Source organism: Eschrichtius robustus, chromosome 13 (genome assembly GCF_028021215.1).
Source record: "Eschrichtius robustus isolate mEscRob2 chromosome 13, mEscRob2.pri, whole genome shotgun sequence".
NCBI lineage: Eukaryota > Metazoa > Chordata > Mammalia > Artiodactyla > Eschrichtiidae > Eschrichtius > Eschrichtius robustus.
In genome coordinates this window covers 68860955-68878222 of record NC_090836.1, presented here as the reverse complement: position 1 = coordinate 68878222, position 17268 = coordinate 68860955, and the positions used below count along the sequence as shown (strand labels likewise).

General features: G+C 34.7%; 1 protein-coding gene across 2 annotated transcripts in view; it reads left to right on the top strand.

Annotated features, from left to right (window-relative positions):
• Window positions 1-17268, top strand: part of PPFIA2 (PTPRF interacting protein alpha 2) — a 470795-nt gene that overhangs the window by 73127 nt on the left and 380400 nt on the right. For both annotated transcript variants that reach the window (XM_068559618.1, XM_068559619.1), the window contains exon 3: window positions 13235-13288. In XM_068559618.1, the coding sequence (XP_068415719.1) occupies window positions 13235-13288 (54 nt within the window). The remainder of the gene's footprint in view (window positions 1-13234; window positions 13289-17268) is intronic.

The window sequence follows — 17268 nt, the reverse complement described above, 5'->3', positions numbered from 1 at the left end:
CAATAATGCCCCATTAAGAGAAGATGCTTTTCAATTCTGGCAGAACTTTTCTTTACAGTATTTTAGCAAGACCTGGTGCAACTCCTTGCTTGAGGATGTGAGGATGCTTGTCACCATAGCATTGTTCTTAGCCTTTGGGCCAAGCTAAAATTTAGAAGGATTCCAATTTTAATATTGGGTTATACATAGCTACTGCATTATGTATTCAGGATTCGCAATCTAGTTTTGGGGATGCTGGAGGCAAAGGAATAAAGACTAATCTACCATCTAAAAGTGACTGCAGGCAGTTCTTACTTTGCATGCTACTGTGTTAACTGAAACCAGTGCATGTTGGAACCAGAGGAGCTGTGGCCTTGCTTTACACAGCAACTGAATTGCCACAGAGCCATGCAAAACCAGGACATAGTTCTTATATTCACCAGATTTGGTTAACACTGTATCGTGCAAAGTGAGGACTATCTGCATTTATTGCCCAGAGGGCTTCATTTAAGAGAAATAGCCAAATTTCTTTGCCACCGCACTAATCTCAAGAGGCTTAGAATTCTATGCACTTTGGAATTCTTATCTGGCTGTGTGGCTCAGTTGAATGCTCTCATTTACATCTGGGAGGAATAATAAATAAGGAAAAATAAGTTTCAGAAATATTAAAGAAAGGAGAGATCCGAATATAAAATATTCCAATTTTATTTGATTTACTATATCTTATAAATCAAAGCATATTTATTATAAACTTTGATACTTGGTATTGGTTGGGTTTTTTGGGAACCTGTTCAGTTGAATAGAAGAAAACAAGACTGTCTATAGAACATATACCGACTATAGAGCATTCTGTCATTGACTAAATCTCCAGGTTGGAAGTCTCTCACACTATGATATAATCTCAATTAGTCTAATAGCATAATATCAGTACATTTTATGCTCTGATTTCAGTCAGTTTCATTTTCTTTTATTTAATAGTATTTTGAGAATGTGATATTGATATTGCAAACATTGATTCATATCAGAATCCCGGTAGCATCAATTGAAATGGAGCTGCTCAGAAAAAAAAATAGAGAAATTATAGTCCTCTTGCTATTTCTGGTTACCATTATAGTCATCATTCTTTACTTCAAAAACAGAAGAGATAGGAAGTGAATTTAAAATCTATTTCTTATGATTTAGAACTTGATAAAGTTTTTTCTTAAAAGAAAATAGCAATATAGAGGGAAGTTGTCTGCATATCCCTTAGATTCAAATTAGACTTCTTTCTGAAAATTTTGCATATCTTATTTTAGATAATGCTACTTATTACTGTTTTATCTAGTTCTCATCTCTCTACCTGATTCCTACATGACTATTATTTCCAAAATTAAGGTATTATCATGAAATACTTAATATTTAGCTGAAAATCCTGTGCCAGACTTGTCTGTAAGTGTGAACTTAATGGATTTGAAAATATTTCATCTGCTTTCTTGCCAATTTCTCATGATTACCTTGAAAAACTATATATGTTAATTGGTCTAATACATAAAATTTAGACAGATATAGTTAGATATTTGTTAGAAATATCTGTAATGTACATATTTATTTTTAAATAAACTACTTGCCCTATTTTTGTTTTCAGTTCACAATCAATTCTTCCTTGTAGTTATTTATAAATCAGAATGATACATGTCTTTAAGGTACTGCAGTCAGTGGAATTGCTGATAATAGTTGGAAAAGAGATATATTTTATTCTTTCCTGTAAAAAAATCACCTCAGCATAATATCCAGTTTTTTTTTTAACCCAGTAAAAGTTTTAGGCTATTATTTACTGAGTTAAACATAAAACCTGATTTTTTAAAAAGGATGGGGTATTGTATTTTTTCCTAGATATCTACTTGTGTTTTGTATCAGGGAAAGATCAAACATCATATAATTGAAGGTTTAATTGTAAATTAAGATCACAGTAATTGAGTCTGACTCTCAACCAATAAAGGCTGATAGACAAATTTCCACAAATTTTGTGTACCTAGGATCATAACATTGATATCCTCTTTTAAATGTTGGACCCTTCCTCTCAATTGCTATAGCACATTTCAAACAGGCTTAAAGCTGCCCACCATGGTATATAAATATGTGACGTCAGATAACACAACACTGAAAGAGGAGTAAATTGTGTATACATTCATGACTTTTATACAAAAAATAATTCTTACTCTACAGCAAAAAGGTTCCTCAGACTTTAGTAGGGAGAATAAAAATTACATATTTAAAAAATACTATTGGTGAAAAATTTATAAGAACCAAAGCCATAGAAATGCATGAAAATTATAGGGATAATTGAGGAGGTAAAATATGAAACTTAGGATCTCTTGCCTTTCAGGGAAAATACATTCTAGAAATTTAATGGAGATTCGTACCTAAAATTAATCTGTATGTTGGTCTCATCTACATGCATGCTAATGCTTATCTGTTTCAATGTATATCATTATGTAATGTGTCCATAGACTATTTTATACATGTATAATCTAATCTGTACCTGTACATTATTCCATGCATAATAATAGCTACTTTTAATTGATAATTTACTATAGGTTATCAATTTAACTTTCCATGAACAATTGTAATTAATACTCCAAGGTCCTCCTAAGATAAGTAGTAAGACATAGGTTGACTTATTTTATATGAGGTATATAAAGCAATTTGCCCAAGGTCACATAGCTAGTAAGTAGTGAAGCTAGGCTTGAACCTGTTCTCTTGATCACTAAGATATTTCTTCTTGCATGTGTGTTACATCTTGTACGCTTGAGGTAGAATTAAAGGGCTGTTGGCTACTCCTCAGCCAGGTTCTCTTGGAATGATTGGTCCTCTGTTGTGTTAACAAAAATATCTGATCATCAGTCTTGCCATCCAGAAGTTTAAATTCTGCAGTAAACTCAAAGATAATCAGCTTCTCAATGGCTGGTATACACTAACCAAACCAATATATATCCAGAATGAAAATGTACTAATATAGGATAATGAACGTTTCAAAGTGATCCCAAGTACTCCTGTCAGCCAATCAGCTTGCCCTCTCCTTATAGGAGTTCATGGGAGGCTAGATTCAACATAAATTTATGAAATTCCTTTAACATTTATTGGTCTTGCTTTGTGATAACTACTGAAGATACAGAGATGGTAAGTGCCTCACTGAGCCAATTTAGCCCTCAAATGAATGGCAAAGACAGGTGAGTAGAATGACAATTATAAAATGATGTGGTAGAATTGTGAGTGGGTTAAGTGGAAGATGCTGTGGAAGTAGCAGCAGAACCATTACCCCAGCTTGAGGGACTCAGGAAAGTCTCCTGAGAGGAGGTGATGCCTGGGCTGAATCTCAAAGGGTAAGATTTATCCAGAGGAGGGAGGGGTGGCTTTCTAGGCAGAAGGATCTGCGGTGCAGAAGCATAGAAGTAAGAAAACACTTGACACAAAAGGGAAGTACAGGGTTCATTATGATAGAGAGTATAAGGTTTCTTTTGAGGAAGTGGTAAAAAGTGAAATAAGAAAAGTCTACAACTATATAATGAATGACTTCATGCATAAATATGCTTGATATGTTTTTCATCCTAAAAAGAATAGGATCTTATTAAGGATTTTGAGTATAGGAGTAACATATACATATTTGCATTTGAAACACATCATTCTGAAGTAGTGGTTCTTAAACTTTAGCCTGCATCAGACTCACTTGGAGGGCTTGTTAAGAGTTTCTGATTCAGCAGGACTGGAGTAAACCCCAAGAAAATGCATTTGTAAGTTCCTAGGTGACACTGATGCTACTAGTTTCCAGGTCACATTGTGAGAAACACTTCTCTGGAGAAGAGATTGTATAAGGATGAGAGTAGAAAAAAGAACTCAAAAAAGACACTATTTTGGAGAAATCCAGGAATAAGGGAAAAATAAAATGAGGCTTTGAACTAAGGTAGTGAATGGAGTGGATGATGAAAGGGGGTAGTAGATTGAACTAAGCAGATATCTAGAAAGAAAAATTGACTGGCTTGGTATTTGAATACCAGAGTGAGGGAACACTCTATTGACTTCCAGAAATCTCGATTGACTGTTTATTGGAAATGCCAAAAGAGATAAATGCTGGGAGAAGAAACTGGATGGAGGCAGTTGCCCAGAGTAATGGCAGAGGAGGAGAGGAGATGAGGTCTGATTTGGCCATATTAAATTTGAGATAACGAGTACCCATCAATGTGTAAAAGTTGGCAAAAAGGAGCTGAGTCTGAGTCAGGATTTAGCAAAAGGTTCCCTTTATCACCTCAGCCATATGGAAGGGAATAGACAAGAAAAAGAGCAGCACAGAAAAATCATAATGGAAAGTGCTTCAAAGAGGGCACTCCATGGAAAAGACAGAACCTTAAATCTCTTTGGTACTTTCTTCAGAAAACCCTATTCCATGCAACACTGTCACAATTATGTTTTTGATACATATTAGATTTTCTGTCTAGGTTTGAGTTTGAAAAGGATACTTTGAACTTAGAAATATATAGCAAAAATCTTTGGAATTTTACTTTTTTGCTAAATCCAGTGGCATTAACGCTCTTATCTGTAGGTCAGACAAGGATATTCTTTTTTCCATCAGAGAATATCCACCTCATCTCAGAAAAATTCTGCTTGCAATTTTATTCATTTCTTCTACAAATATTGAATAAGTATGTTTTCTGCCAAGTCACTATGTGGCATGCCAAGATGTCCTCCACATTTTTTTCCACACCTCCACTTACTCAAGAGAGCATAATAGTTAAAAATCATTGCCTCTGAAGTTAGCCTGTTTAGCTTTGAACACTTAGTAGTTATGTAACCTTTGTCAAGTCATTTAAACTCTTGAAGACTAAGTTTCATCATCTTAAAAATGGTGAAAATAATCAGCTAAAAGAGCTGGGATGCTTTTTAATGAGGCAATAGAAATTTCAGCATGGCATCTGGTACAGTAAATGCTTAATAAATGTTAATTATTATGTTACCCAACCAAGGTCTTAGGGCAGACTTACCCAGTGTGCGTTCAAAAACAAATACAATTCCAGCAACATGAAATACTCAGACATTGTCACTTTATAAAATTTCCCTTTACAACCCCTATATGTTGTAAATTCAGCACCTTATTTCTCTGAATTCTTCCTCATGTTATTCTTCAGATTGACATTCTGAAAGATCCTTGAAGTCAGAGAGGATGTCATAGCCTCTGGATTCCATACACCAGATTCAGTGTGGTGCCTTGTGCTTACTTTGTGTGCAGCATGCACTTGTTGACTAAATTGTCTTTGTCATTCTCATGCCCTACTAGACTGTGAACTCTTTGAAAGCTGTGACCCTGACTTATTCATCATCATGCTCTCTGTGTCCAGCACAGTGCCTCAGTCATAACAGATGCTCAGTCATTCTCATTTGAAGGAATTAATTGTGTGGCTCAGGGAAAATTCAGATTTGGGCTGGACTATGCTCGCAGTAAGAGTGTAGATATTTTCCTTTATTAAAAATTTTTAAAGAATGACTAAATAGGGCTCTTTCTGGCTTCTGCAAGAAAGACGATTTATTGGTTGTGTGTGTTTCTTGCTTCTTCTCTGCCTCCCCGGAAATTTACCCTGTAAAGTTGCCAAGGAAACACTAACAGCTTAAGCCTGGTAGAGCAGGAAGATGCCTCATTAATAAACTCAGCTTCATTATTTGGATGCTTGCCTCAAGGAGCTGGTGTTCTGGGATGAAAGATTGTTTCCATTAAGCCTTATGTAAAAAACTGAATGATTTTTTAAAAGAAATGTTGTTTTCTGACTGTTAATCATTGCCAGTGCTATGTACCTACACACTATGAAATGTTACATAAAAATAAACATTATTGATTTTTAGTTTAATGTATTTGAACTGTTTATTAATGCTCAGCACATATGTTATATAAAGTTATCAAGCATTGATTTATTTATTGTGCAATAATTAGGGTATCAGGTTTTTAATTTGAAGTATTGACAGTATTTCACCAGAAGATAAATTTAATGTATTGTTTATTATCTATTAAATCATTTTGTGTATTTTCCTTCTTATGAACTAGAAACTCTGGGATATATAGAAATGTATTGCCTCAAGATAATATAGAGTTGAGTGTCTTTTTTAAGGAGGATATCTCATTAGTGATGTATAATGGAAAAAAATGTACATTGTGCTTGGGGTTATAACACCCAGGATTTCAAAGCTTCTTTGGAGCATTTACCGGCTGTGTGATCTTGGGCAAGTCATTCATTAACTTGTTCATTCAGGCATTCGAAAAAGATTTGATGTACAGACACTATTACCTTGAGCCATGCTTTCAAAGTGATACATGTATACAACAATTAGAAATACTTCATCATTTGTATACTCTGAGACTTGGCTTTTTTAGGTATAAAATTATATTACCTGCTTTACTCATTCAGTCAGTCATTCATCCATTCAAAAAGTACTTGTTGAGCTCCACATGCGGCCAACTGCTCTAGAGGCTGATGAGTGGCGCTCATCCCTTGCTGAACTCCTGACAACATTGTTCTTTTACCTTACTCCTTTGGGCTTGGAGTGGTTATTATGACTTTCCGTCAGTCTCCATGCTTCACATTCCGCTGGATCCATTAAACCCTCCATACCTCTATAAAATATCCTCTGATTAAATGCTCTTTTACATTGTTTTTGAGTTAGCCTTTTGTTTCTGGGTAGAACCTTCACTGATTTAGACAGTTAGTTATATTTGGCTTGTTTTTTGCACAGCAATGGAGCCAGTGTGGCTGGGTGGCATGAGAAAGAAGGATATGGCAAAAGACAAGATCAGTGAGGTGGGCAAAGCCAGATCATCACAGGGCTTGCATGACATAGTAATAAGTTTGTATTTTGTTGTAAGATTAGTGGGAAACCATGGAGGGGTTTGGATCATGGGAGTAATCTGATCTAATGTGCATTTTAAATAGATAACTCTGACTGCAGTGTGGAGAATATATGAGGAATGAGGATACAAGAACAGATGCAGGGACAACAGTTAGGAAGATCATTCTTTAGCCCAAGGGAGAATATTGTTGATTTGGTCCACGGGATCAGGTTGGTAGTAATGCAGGTGGTAAGAAATGGTCTAATTCAAGCCATATTTTAAAGATAGAATTGGCAGGATTTGCTGATGGATTTGGACCTAAGAAACTGGGTAAATGGTGATGTCAAGATGGACAGTACTGGGACAGAAACCTAATTTGGGGGAAGGTTTGAGGTGAGAATCAAGTTTGATTTTGCATTAAGTTTTAGATAACTGTAATATACCCAAGTGGAGGTTGTAGGCAGTGTAAATCTCTGAGGATAAAAGGAATCCAGAATTCATTAGCATACATGGTACTTAAAGCCGTGGTACTAAATAAAATTACACAGAGGGTGAAACTCAATGGATACTAAGACCAGAAAAAGTATTTCAAGAAGGGTGGAGTGGTTAACTGTGTCAAATGTGGCTTAGAGACAAGAAAAATGATGATGAACCTTGACAGTTGATTCAGCTAATTAGATGTCATTGGCAGCCTTGATAAGAGGGGTAACAGTGATGTAGTGGGGACAAAAGCCTGCATCGAAAGAGAATGGAACGTGAGGGACATTTGGGAGGAATTTTTCCATAAAAGGGATGAGAGAAATGCTTAATTTGGATATTTTGAATATATGAATTTTGTAAACTTCTCTACAAACATAAAATACCTCATCATATTTTTAAAGACCTTGAAACAAATTTTAAATATAATAATTCAGTAAATATGGTTGATGTTTTACTATTTTATATTGATTTCACTATACTAATATATATATATATTTCTTTTTTATAAATTTATTTATTTATTTATTTGGCTGCGTTGGGTCTTCGTTGCTGCACGCGGGCTTTCTCTAGTTGCGGCGAGCGGGGGCTACTCTTCTTTGTGGTGCACGGGCTTCTCATTGCGGTGGCTTCTCTTGTTGCGGAGCACGGGCTCTAGGCGCGTGGGCTTCAGTAGTTGTGGCACGTGGGCTCAGTAGTTGTGGCTCCCGGACTCTAGAGCACAGGCTCAGTAGTTATGGCACCCGGGCTTAGTTGCTCTGCAGCATGTGGGATCCTCCCAGACCAGGGCTCGAACCCATGTCCCCTGCATTGGCAGGTGGATTCTTAACCACTGCACCACCAGGGAAGTCCTATACTAATATATTTTTGATAGATTGTTTAGTGCATGAAAATGTACTCTATATTGAAATATAATTACTTTCTCTGAAGATATTCTAAAATAATTGCAAATTACAAATATGCATAAATCAAATTTCAAAATACTCATAGCTGGTAACAATATTGTAATGCTTTAAGTATTTTCATATTGTATAAAGTGATTCTGTAGAAGAGTAGTACTTGAAAACTTGATATTAACTTTAAATGTAACTATTAGGTTTTAAGATATTCTGGGTCTGATGGCATGTGCAATGTTAGATTCAACTGACTGTTTAGAATTTTCTATTCTTCATTTTTAATGTATTTGATACCCAAGCTACCTTAACATCTTTTCCTTGACCGTAACTGGCTGATCCTACTCTTCAGGAATAAAAATAAGGATCCAGCAATAGTCCTGAGTGAAACCTCAACTTCTAATATCCTCCTTTTTCCCACCTCCACACAGAGGAAGCAAGATTTACAACATCTGAACTTAATGATCTGCAGGGAAAACCACATGATTAATCCCTATAGCTCCATCATTCAAATTGTCTGTCAAGGGAAAAATATGTCAACTTTTAGAGCAAGGGAAAAAGGTGCAGATGGGCAACCAACAGCATCAGTGCAGCACAAAGTGGAGTTTATTTTAAACCTGGGTGGAGGTGATACCCATGCTCCAGGCTGCCTTCAAATCTCACTCTGCCTAGAGCTCTGACACTGACTGCTCCACTCCATCTGTGGCTCGCCCTTCCCAAGCCTTAAGACTTCTGATTCATGGGTCAGCCTTGAATTACCAGGTTTCCATCTCAGAAGCAGGGTTTTCCCATATGAAAAGAGACTGACTCTATACAGCTTGTGTCAAGGACTGCTAATAACCTCGCTCAGGTATTTGACACCTTGGAGAGGGAAGTGAAACTTTCATTACCTGAATTTTCTTTTTAAGAAGTGAATTGGATTCCATAATTAATAGATCCTAGTTTATTTAGTTCTGTGTAGATAACAGCAGCCCGTATAAAGGAGGCTATATAATGCTGATATTAAGCAGCAAGCCGTCCCTGAGCAGCAGCACGTGGGCAGGTGCCAGGTTGGCTTGCCACACTTCTGTAGATTTGACTGGGAAGGAGACAATGAGTCCAAATGGATTGAAAGACTATATTACATATACAGCATAAACAAAGTCTCCGTGGTGTCAGCTTTCCACACCCCTAGAAGGGCCAGGACTAGGGTGAGACAAGTAAGGTACTTAGGGCACAAAGTTTAAGGAGTCATTCGCTCTCAGGATTGTACAAATGTCAGCTTGTTTTTGCAGATGTCTAAGAATGAGGTGCCTAGGGTATAACATTTAAGGAGGCACTCACTCTCAGGATCCTGCAAGGGCAGGATCAGCACCTGTATGACCCTCAAAATGAGTGCCTCCTTAAATTTTGCACCTTAGTCACATCAGTAGCCTAAATCTAATCCTGGACGTGGTTGCTAGGCCCACAGGACAACACTAAATTGGATGAGCCAGATGACAGACAACAAGAGTGGCAGGCTGCTCTGTCGGGGAGGAGCCCACTCCATATTGCACCTTAGCAGTTTTATAGCCTGCAGATGGATCTGAGGATGGGGGAGATGAGTGCAGTGCAAAGTTCCATGCCTCATTGGTGCCAGGGAGGAGAATGAGAAACAGCCATGTGTAAGGTCTTCATGACTTGCTTACCTTGTCATGTTCCTGGGAGGTCCACAGGATATTCCACCAAGACATGGGCCAGCCTAAGGTTAGCCTTGCCTACATGGCCCACGTAGATATGTGCAAGGTCACCAGGATGCCAGGATAAAGCTGTCCTCCTACAACTGGTATTAAAAACACAGGTTTGGAGTCAAACAAATATATTTTGTAACCCCACTTCTTAATAGCTGTGTGATATTGGGTAAGTTATATAAACCTTTTAGCCTAAGTGAGAAAAGAAATAACTACTTTATAAGGCTCTTATAACTACCCTATAAAACTGTTTATAATGTATATAAAGCATTTAAAGAGTGCCTGCATGTAGTAAATGTTCTGTAAGTAGTTATTATTTTATTAGCTATTAAATCTAAATGAATATGGTGTACAACATAGTTTTAAAAAATTCCATAACGTAGTAAAAAATCAAAGTTTGTTTTGAATGTTTTAATCAAACAAATAACATTATTACAATAGTAAGTTTAAAAACTATCTAGGAAATCAATGTTTTTACTTTTTAGTGTCTCCCTTTTTGTTATCTATATAAAAATACATGTAAATAACAAGATAGACAAATTTGTCAAAGATTTAAGTTATATTTTGTAGATAAGATATTCAACAACCATCAGAAAGACTGACTCACTTTCAACTATTTTCAGAGTTTCTCAAGGGATTTATTTCACCTATTAATTTTACAACATAAATGCATTCATGCACACTTATGCTTGTTATTCACACCTGAAAATTTTTTTTGCATCAAGTGATAGATAAGCCATGTTTAACTTGGGCATCTATCCAAGTAGGACACTGTCTCTCAACTTACACTCAAAATAGAAAATAAGATCAAAAAAAAGTTTTTTTAATTAAAAGAATAAACAGAATAAAAGAATATATCTGTATTCTCTTTAGAGCCATGAGTTCATAATTTGCTTTAATTCAACATGTTAAAAACAGAAATACCAATGCCTTTTCCATTCATCTTCAAAATACTATTGTTGCTTTAGTTTTTTTCAAGACCATGACTATCATGAAAACTTTAAAATTTTACAGATCTGAGCATTGGCCCAACTTTTCTACAATGGCAAGAAATCATCATGGTAGAACTTTTAATTAACAAGATGACAAAATGCCTCAACTAAATTGCTAAAATATTTTTTCTCTGAATTAATTTCCCTATTATCTCTCTGATAATGTCATCAGAAATTCTATTGTTAATATAATTTATATGCCTTTCTATGAATAACGAAGGTATTAACTCAAAATGTACTTAACACCTTTTTTTTTTTTCTTTTCATTTAAAATGTGCTTGGAAGAAACCTTTCATGTGAATAGAACTTTGTTTTTAGTCATGGTCATAACAGGAGTATTATCAAAAAGTGCAAAGGGCTGTGTGTTTTATTTTCTGTTAATCTAACACTTGAGCCATTTTATTACCATTTTATTTCACTCCATGAAATTCTAAAACAATTTTTAAATTATATTTTATCTTTGGATTCAAAAGGAATGCTAATTTTGTTTGCCAATTTATAAATATGTTTCATGCTTAATTTTATTGTATACTGACATGATTTACTTCGATAACAATAGAAATGTTAAAAATCACGTAAGATCTAATAATTTAGATGATTTGATTGTTTATGGTATGCGTGGTGTTGGAACAAAGAATTTCAATAGGATGGAGAGGGAGGGCCTTTTCAAATAGACTTTATATTGCAGACATATTCATTAGGATCTTTTAGTGTTTGGGAGCCAGAAACTTATCTTAAAGTTGCAGGCAGGGAGAACATCCAGTTTCAAACATTGCTCAAATGATAGTATCAAGGACTTAGACACTCCCATTATATCTTATAGAATCCATATTGCCTTAATTCTCTGGCAGGCCCCTACAACATTTGAAGCAATTTTTATAAGCCTCTTTTAGAACTAGAATGGGGAGGGAAGAAGTTCCTCAAAGGGACTGGGTAGGAAAAAATATTATGTACAATATATGCATTACGAAGAAGACAGTAAGTTTCTTGGCAAGCATTCTTGTGGTTGCCTTATCATTCATGGCCCTTAATAAAATATGCATGCAGAAGTTCATCACTCATCGAGTTCCTGTTCAAAGTCAGCTCCTTCAGATGGGAACTTTCACCACACCATCCCTTCCTTCTTCTCTGCCCTGCCTTTAATGTTTCCTTCACATGCTCATTAGAGTCCCATGTTTATTGTTAAGATTCCCCATTTTTGAGATACCAGTGAAATGATGTAATTGAGTCCCAAGTGAATTAGTAACATGTATTCTTAATGATATCCAGGTGTTGGCTGTTTCTCTGATCATAGATATTTAAATTTCTTTTCCTTCTATCTTCACTGAATTATCTTTCTTTCATCTTTGATTTCTTACTGCAATACATTTCCCCAGGTTCCTCAAACCTATCCATTCAACTAGATGCAAACAGATAACAAGTGACCAGGGTCACAAGAAAGAAACTTTTTAGCAAAAACTGTAACTTATCAATTTAACCCCAAATTCCTATTCATCTACCTATGAGCAGACAGTTTTTTTGTTGTTGTTGTTTTGTTTTTTCATTTGGGAGGAGTGGGGGGATGGTTTAAAAATTAAAACAGTTGCAAACATTAAAGTCCTGAGAGATTTTACTTAAAAACCTAAAATTCTAGCTACTTTTGAAAAAGCCATATGATTAGTAACCCTGTGACCAAAGCCGTACAACTGATAAGGCTGAGCTCTAGTTGTTCCTAAAACAGCGCACTTGCTCTCGAGTTTGTCACAGCATCACCCATTTCTTCATTTGTGATACCTTTGTCAATTGTAATCATTTCTCAGGCATGATCTACTGTGGTTACCGATTTAAGATTAGAAATCAATCCTTATAAAAGAATAGCTAATCTGTCCATATCTGTTTGTATTTTCATCTTCTATGTATAGTAATAGAGTGAACTGTAGATAATTAGATTTTTTTGGAGTTTAAGCATTTTCCATGGGTTCAATATTTGCAAATAATATGTTAAATTGCAGTTTCATTAAATTTTCTTTTTTCTATTCTGCCGTCACTTCAGCTTCTTAGAGAATGAAACATCTGCTTTCCCACCTAGAGCCATTTTCTTTACATATTTCAAGAATAATTAGTCTGTTTGTATTTTTTTCTATTTACAGATTATACAGAGTTGGAGAAAATATCTAGATTTTTAGATACAACAATTGGTATATATAGCATTACAGTGTGTAAGATTGTCTCAAAACAAAAAAAATATATAGCTGAGTGCCCTAACTTTGTAGCTAAAGAAAATATTACACTGTGGGACTGGGAAATTCTCCATGCTGTTGAGTAGCATTTTACAATCGACACCTCTCCCCTTTTCAGGATATCGAATCCCTAACAGGAGGGCTGACTGGTTCTAAGGGGGCTGATCCACCGGTAAGTTAGATTCTTCATTAAATTTAACTATTGACGAAATGAATTATGTACATACCAGATCATCAGAGTTACTTGTATACAATTTGTCATACAGGTAACTTTTTGAAATAGTTTCTTTCAAAACTTTATAGCTATTGCTGTAACTAATATAAAAATGTGACCTTGCTCTGAGGTGTCATTTAGTGTTTTAAAAAGTTTTAATACTCATAAAATTCATCTCCATACATTGATTCTAAAAATAAGAATAAAAGCTTCATTAGTATGTGTAAACATCTTATGTCCTACTAATGGGCTACAAAAAAAGTTAAAACTTTTTGGAACTTGAGAGTTTACCATTGTAAATAAGTGTATGATTTCGGTTGCAATATACTTTCTAGTTACTGAGAAAAAATTATTTTAGCCCATTTTTTTCACAGTATTGATTCTTGATATTGCTGTTTCTTTCCTGCTTTACCCAGGAAGCTTCTAGAAAATTGGAGAAAGTGCTTGAAAGTTTTAAAAGATTGTCATTTTTAGGCAATAACAAGAGATTGATAGTCTAGTATTGGAACATTGTAGTCCTTTCTGTGATGTCTGATTTCAGAAAACATTCAGTAAAACAACATTCCTGTGATTTCACGCTTGAGGCACAAACATGAGTTCATGGTGTATATCTAAAGTAATAAAATTCAATTTATTTCAACAAACAGCCAATGCATAAATTTGTATCACTGCTTGCTTTTCACTTAGCACTGTGAGGTTTAATGTGGAACACACAGAATCCTGTGTTGTCAATTTTTAGCTATACTTCATCTAGGCATCTAGCTGAAGTATATAATTACTTTAAGACACCACTGAAATGTTAAAAAGATAACTTTCAATTGTAGCTCTTTCTCTCACTCTCATGTGTCTCATGATGTTGTCTAATCTTCATAATGCTCCTAAAGTAGGCTAAACAACATATTTTAGTCCTTTCCCTTCCTTTTATTTTCATTGTCTAAATTTATGCAGGGAAAAAAATGTACTGTCTTCAGATAGCTGCTTATATTTAGTCCCTGAACCTATTATACTGCAGCATAAGACAAGATGAAATGTAAGTCAGTGTAGTAGTGTAGGTGACTGCTCATGTGATGTAATTTCATCCTGCTGCTTTGTGTTATGTTTGTGTATAGCATTCAACCTTTATTAGAAGAATAAATCCATTTCCTTTAAAATACCTCCCTCACTGTTCACTGATTCCTGAAAGAATTCTGCGATTAGAGATAGGTTGGTTTTAAGAGGATTTGTCCCTTGTTCAAAACTAAACTAAACACCTCTCTTCTGCATGTGACCATAAAACTCTTACCTGCTATTTACATGTTAAAATAAATTAGTTTATCATATCCTCTCAAGAAAGCAAGTTTCTAAACATGGAAGATTGAGTCAGCATAAATCCTAGTTACTGAAAGAAGCCCCTTACAGGGGAAAAAGGTCACAGAAAGGAAAAATGGTGACCTAAAGGCAAACTTAATCAACTTCATTCCCAAAAGCTAAAAGTGAACTGTATATTTGTATTTTTATACTACATATATGTATGTCTTTTTTTCTTTGGACATAATTTATAATATTATGAAGATATAGGTCCTCTCTTGGCCATCCCTTACCATGATGATGGGTATTTTATACTGCTACCTACATTTTCTGAAATTCAATGATAGTGCTTACTTTAAAACTTTTTGTAGAGTGGAAAACATCACACAAATGTCAGAGTACATAAATGTATGTATACTGTTAACACCCTAGCTTAGACAATCTAGGGTGTTAACAGTATACATACATTTAGTGTTTCCCATTGTTAAAGAGATATTGAGAGGATATTACCAAGAGCTAGGTAATAAAATCACTTTTTAATCCTCTATAAAGCTTATATAAAGTAGTCCAAGTATGAAGGTAAAATGGTAATGGTGTCTAGAGTTGCTTCAGTCATTTAAGAATAAGGCTTTGAATTAAGCTATTGTTTTTGCCCCCAGGTTAGAAAACTGAAAGTCAGATTAAATTATACATAACCTAAGTCCATTTGAAGTTTCATATTACTTTTTCTTTCTTTAAAAAAAGGCTTTTATAATAGATTATCTGAATACTATTATTCATTATCCATTTCTAAAGTTGTGTCTTTTTTATAAATGTTGACAGTGTATTACTAAACCCATTCTATGATGAAATTTTCATTGGTAAGAAATTCAAGTTCCTATAATTTTTTCTCATTGAACAGAATATATAAAGTGTAGAATGAATGGTCTCTTACAAGGATATGTAGCTGTGGAGTAATTTCTTTACCAGTATAATAGAAATATCAGATACATCTTTAAATATAAATGGTATATTTAAAAATTGAAAAATTTTCTGTGGGTAGATATAAATATTATTTCTGAAGCATTAGAAAAAAGTGAATTTTGCATTTTTTCAAATAGTAAGCATGTATAAAAAGTTGTGTCAAATTTGCAAATGTCATTATAAATAACTTTGCATATCTGATAAGAATAAATTTGAGTAGCTCCAGGAGTATAGTTTGCATTAATATTTTTAACAATAAATGTTAAATAGGTTTTTTGAAAATTCAAGAAGTCTCAGTTTTAATGCTAATAATGAAAGAGAGAATCACTCATTCATTATTTTCAGGGGCAATTCAAGAGTTTTATAATGGCTTTCTTCTGAAAAGAATTTTAAAAAGTATGTTTTTAAATTTGTAAACTGGAAATCAGTTGCTGCTGCAAATAGAACTTGCAGATTTTTCTAAATCACATAGTTATCTTAGAAAATAAACCCTTCTATCATTAAGAAAAATATTGTCCCTTATGTTAACTTAAAATTGTCTTTGAAAATTTGTATCAAAGATATTCTACATTCTGCATATATTTTTCATTCACAAAAATTAGATCACAGATTAACCTCCAGTATAAAAACATAGCATATATTTACATATAAAAAGAAGGAAATAGATAATTAAAATCTAAAGGGTAAAATATCATTATTAAGTGCTTTTTTTAATATACCATTTTGCTATAGTGTTTTAAATTTAAAATATTAACATTATTAAAAATGAAAAGCTTGTGAAATGTAAGGTGTCACGGATATCCCTCATTATCAAGTTGTCAGGTCATCAGGCCGGCCATTAGGAAGGCCAGGGTAAGGTCTAGGTAACTCAGTTTCTGATAGCCAAGGGGATTTTGGATGCTGAAAAACAGGTATAAAGCATGAATAGTTATACTGCTATACCAGCTGAACCTGGTATCTGGAGAGCTGTGAATATGCAGGTCCATGTGGTACCAGTAGTGTGACAGATCACTGTCCTGTTTTGAGCCCATGAGCCAGTGACATAGAGGTGTTGGCCAACCCTCAGCCTGGAGCCAGGATTTGTCCCAGACTGAGAGCTAGGTCTAAGTCTGCAGGTGGGATTTAGTAGCTCGGCTGGCTTGGCCACAAAAGTTAAGTTTCGTGATATAGATCCAAGCAGACTAATGTATACAATGAGGGGAGTTTCTCTGTCATTTGGTTTAAGAAACTTTCTGATTATTTATAAACTGATATAAACTAGCTACTTACTTTCCTATTATTTCTGATTCTTTTTGAGGGTTAATATGGACAAAATCTAATAAAGAGTAATGTGGGACAAACCCTAGACTATACGAAACAAATTCCTGAACACACTGGTCAAGTGTCGAAGTGTCTTCATAGTTCAGAGTTCTATTATCAGTGTTTGAATCAAGTCCACCTCATTGCCTTATCCAGGACTTACAGCAAGAATGCCACTGGGGCTATTCAGTTCCTCCCTTGTTTTTCTTTCTATTTGTTACCCCGGAGTGACAAGATCTATAAATTTGCTTCCTACACAACTTAGTATTTTAATTGTTCTAAGTTTCCTTTATTCAAATGCTAATGGTTCTCTTTATTTCTAGAGTGTGATGAATAAGTGAATATGCATCTAATTGGTATCCTTGGGCTTGATATGCACACTGTCCTGA